The following is a 4,660-nucleotide window of genomic DNA, read 5'->3' as shown; positions in this document are numbered from 1 at the left end:
AGACATTGACAGTGGGGGGGGAAAACGCATGGATTGTGGATGTATCACAAGACAGACAGACAGAGAGACATGTTAGGTAGAAGCCAAAGACACGGGAAGACGGTACCGAAATAGAAGAAGAAGAAGAAAAGAAAGAAAGACAGAAGACACTGTAAGGAAAGTAAAAAAAAAAAATATAGGTCAGACATAGACAGAAGTAAGACATGAAGAAGGAAAAGAAAATGTCCAGATTTCTTTAGAATATTTGTTGCGACATCTGGCCTGAATATGCATAAAGGACAACAGACGTTAAATGAGGATGATGCATATTATCATCATCATCATCGTTTAACATCTTCCACCCAGGCTGACATGGGTTGGATGATTTGACAAGAGCTGGCCAGGCAGGATCCTGCATCATGTATCTGTGTCTCTTTTGGCTTGATTTTTTTTTTTTTTTTTGTTAATGGTCGAATGTGTCTGAGTACCATTTAGCCCACTCTGCAGAGTGGTTGGTGCTAGGAAGACCATCCATACACACAAGATGCTTCATTCAGTTTCGGTCTACCGCATCCACTCACAAAGCTTTGGTCAATCGAGGGATATAGAACACATGCCAAAAGTACCATATAGTGAGTTTGGGAAGTAAACTTACCACAGAACCACACTTGTGCTTACATGTCTACAACAGTGAGGCCACCCAAAGACTTGTGAGTAGATGTGATAGATAGAAACTGAAGGAAGCCCATCACGTATATGTGTGTCTGTTTGACTTGACACAGAATCGTAGTTGCTAGCATCACTGGTATCCAGGAAGTGTCCTTCATTTCTGCTCTACCATGAAAATATAACCAATCATGGGGAAATATTAATTGGAAAAGTGGCAACTGGTCGTAGAATCTCTGCCTCAACAAACTCTATCTGAGCCATGGAAGTGTGGAAAAATGGAATATAAAAATGCTGATGGAGGTCTGATATTTATATTTTCCTCATCATAATTCATGAAATTGTGTCTCAATCTAAAACTAAACAGTGAACGCATCTCACTTCAGATGATATTTGTGGATTAAAAGAACAGAACACAGAGAATGATTTCAAACATAATTTAACCATCATAAAACATTCTCCAATGAACATTTTATGATGGTGAAAGAAAAGGTTTTATTGTATTTCATAGTTTAAAGGTTTCACACTAAGGTGAATCTTTTTGTGTTTTAGTCATCACAAAGAAGTAAAGATTTCTTCCATACTTTACGATAATAACGTCTTTTGTCCTGTGTGGCTTCGTTTGTGGATAACAACACTAGAACTCTGAGTAAAAGATTTTCCGCATATTTCACAGTGGAAAGGTTTTTCTCCAGTGTGTATCCTTATGTGCCTTGTTAAGTCACTGCTAGACACAAACCATGTCCCACATATTTCGCAATGGTAAGGTTTTTCTCCAGTGTGACTACGTTTGTGGATTTGAAGACCAGAATTTTGAGTGAAAGATTTCCCACATATTTCACACTGATAAGGCTTTACCCCAGTATGTATTCTTAAGTGTTTTTTTAGACCAATATTTGAGACAAAAGATTTCTCACATATTTGACAATGATATGGTTTTATTCCAATGTGTAGTCTTTCGTGAACTACAAGTCTAGACTTCTGAGAGAATGATTTTGAACAAATTTCACAATGATATGGTTTTTCTCCAGTGTGTTGTCTTTCGTGGAATGCAAGACTAGATTTGTCAGAGAAAGATTTCTCACATATTTCACAATGATAAGGTTTTTCTCCAGTATGAATTCTTTTGTGTGTTGTTAAATTACTACTCTTGACGAAATATTTCCCACATATTTCACAGTAATAGGGGGATTCCCCTGTGTGCATTCTTTTGTGTACTGTTAAGCCACTATTATTAAAAAAGGATTTCCCACATATTTCACAATGATACGGCTTTTCTCCAGTATGTATCCTTTTATGTGTCGTCAAATCACTATTAGAGACAAAAGATTTATCACAGATTTCACAATGATAGGGTTTCTCTCCAGTGTGTATTCTTCTGTGGATTGTTACATCATATTTCCTGACAAATGACTTTCCACACACATCACAACTGAAAGGTCTTTCGCCTGTGTGTATTCTTTTGTGTTTCGTTAGGACGCCATTAGAAATAAACGATTTCGCACATATTTCACATTGGAATTTTTTTCCTCCGGTGTGTAATCGTTTGTGTGTTATTAAATTATTTTTATAGGCATAAGACTTCCCACATATTTCACAGTGGAAAGGTTTTTCTTCACTGTGGCTACGTTTGTGTACTTCAAGAAAAGATTGAGCAATAAACGATTTCTCACATATTTCACAATGGAACCGTTTTTCCTTCTTGTGTATTTCTCTGTGTGTGACGACTTCATCTTCTGAAGAGAATGTCTTCCTACAAATCTCACAGAAATATTCAGCAACATTTTTCTCTGCAACTTTCTCACCTCCGTCTGTCTCTCTAACTGTATCTACATTGTTAACAACAGTTGCGTTAGACGTGTCCAAGTGATCAACATTCTCCATATTAATTCTTGATGAACTGCTTAAAAGCTGAGAAATGCCTGTGAGTTAATCTGTGAGTTTCTTGTCTTGGACATCACTGACCGTTGTTTACATGTGTGGAACGGATGTAATGTATATTTTCTACTCACCAGTAGAACGTTTGATAGAAAGTCCAAATGAAAAGCGAGGAAGGATGAGGAAAGTTCATTGATTGATTTGTGGTCAATTAAAAGCCATTTCCCCTTGGAACCGACCAATTAACGATGTAAAGCTGTTATTATATAAAATATCTAATCGTGAAGGTGATGGACCACCGACCCTGAAGCATGTAGGTCGCTCTATCTCATCCACAAACATTAACGTTTACCTTAACATGAGATAATTACTACAAATAATATAATTAGATCAACTCCACTAATTAGAAAACCAAACAGTAAACGGTGTTGCTGATAATCTTTCCCTTGTTTGTAGGACAACGGTGACATATATTAAAAAGTCCCCAACCTAATATAATACAGAAAACACCTTCAATTATCCAAGACAAGGCGAAGTGTTTTGCAATATTTGCGCGCGCGCGTGAAAGTTCGCGGCGTGTATATCACGTGACTAAAGCAGTTGAAGGCGTGGAGAGAATTCGCTGAGGTTGAGAGAACTCCTGTCTTCGTTTGTGCATTGCTTCATCTGTGATCTGAGAGCCGCACAAATGAACATGCAGCGTACTGTAATTCGGGAACATATGCTTTAAGAGTTCGAACTGGGCCATAACACCGCAGAAGCAACCGAAAACATTTGTTGTGCGAAAGGTGAAGGCGCAGTTGACCACAGTACAGTAACCAGGGTGGTTCAAGAAATTTCGCTCGGAAGCATTCTTTCGTTTTGACTCCAAAAATGTAAACATTGAATTCGGTAGTTTCCGTGACCACATGTTGTCTTGTCAACTGTCAGTTGACATATCGAAATGGGAAGAGAAAGCTAATGGGTTGTGCGTGCGTGGTTGTTCTTGTTCCTCTGTGTGTGTGTGTGAGTTTGTTCCTCTGTCTGTGTGAATGCGTTTGTTCTTGTTTGTGTGAGCGTGTGCTTGATCCTTTGTGCACGTGTGTGTGTGCCTGCTCTGTTTTTATGTATTTATGTGTTGTGGAATGTAGATATAACGAAATTATGCCAACAATGTCACATTTTAAACTTGAAGGAAAAAAGCCTTGCTTATTTGTACTTACCTGCTTCATAGCGTGCACGCACACACACACACGTACAAACAAACAAGAACAAGCACACACACACAAGAAGAAGCACGCACACACAAACAAGAACAAACACGTACACATAGACAGAGGAACAAGTACGCACATACACACAGAGGAACAAGCACACACACACAAACAAGAACGCACACACAAACACGTACACCTAGACAGAGGAACAAGTACGCACACACACACACACACAGAGGAACAAGCACACACATACACAAACAAGAAGGTAAAACACGGAAGGGGCCTTTTTGTTAAAAGAAAACAAAGAAAAAATACAAGAAGGAAAAAGAACTAAATATTCTCAAAGAAAAAGTGTGTGATTTAAGGGAGATTTGGCTGCTGTTTCTAGCACATCCGAAGACCACCTTCCTCGTTTTTACTCTCACTGTATTAATGATTTTCAATATTTTTCTCCCCATGAACACATTTTATGGAATGATGATGCGGAAGTAACACACGCGTGCTTCGTTGGTGGAATATAAGCAACAACAACCAAAACACAACGTTCATTTTAAATTTTAACCCCAACCGCGCGAGGCCCCGTGTGTGAGTAAGAAAAAAAATATCCCGTCGATTCAGAAAGATCCGCGGAATCACTCCAAGAACGACAAGAAGCTTCCCGTGTGCAATGGAAAGTGGAACGGCTGTTGAGAGGTGAATGCAGATTACTAGGGTGCCGCCGACGTTAATCTTCAAGTTTAGGGGGATAAAAAAATAAATTAAAATATTCAAGGGAAGTAACTGAACGGCTTACCAGTATTCTCCGTACATCTCTGTTTATAAATAAATCACACACGTGATTTGATTGACGTTAGGGTTAGGGTGTGATTTATTTATAAACAGCTAGAAGAAAACGGATAATACTGGTAAGTCGTTCAGTTATTTCCCTTGATATATAT

The 4,660-nt window shown here is 38.5% G+C and overlaps 1 protein-coding gene across 1 annotated transcript in view; it reads right to left on the bottom strand.

The window, feature by feature from the left end:
- LOC106868525 (zinc finger protein 271) overlaps positions 1–3,257 on the bottom strand; it is a 10,441-nt gene extending 7,184 nt beyond the window's left edge. The window contains exon 1 of the mRNA XM_014913829.2: positions 1,235–3,257. Coding sequence (XP_014769315.1) covers positions 1,235–2,529 — 1,295 coding nt within the window. The 5' untranslated portion in view covers positions 2,530–3,257. The remainder of the gene's footprint in view (positions 1–1,234) is intronic.
- Between the last annotated feature and the right edge of the window lie 1,403 nt (positions 3,258–4,660).

The sequence above is a fragment of the Octopus bimaculoides genome, chromosome 28 (genome assembly GCF_001194135.2).
Source record: "Octopus bimaculoides isolate UCB-OBI-ISO-001 chromosome 28, ASM119413v2, whole genome shotgun sequence".
In the NCBI taxonomy this organism is placed as follows: domain Eukaryota; kingdom Metazoa; phylum Mollusca; class Cephalopoda; order Octopoda; family Octopodidae; genus Octopus; species Octopus bimaculoides.
The sequence above is the reverse complement of the archived record's forward strand: the minus strand, read 5'-3'. Positions and strand labels throughout refer to the sequence as shown.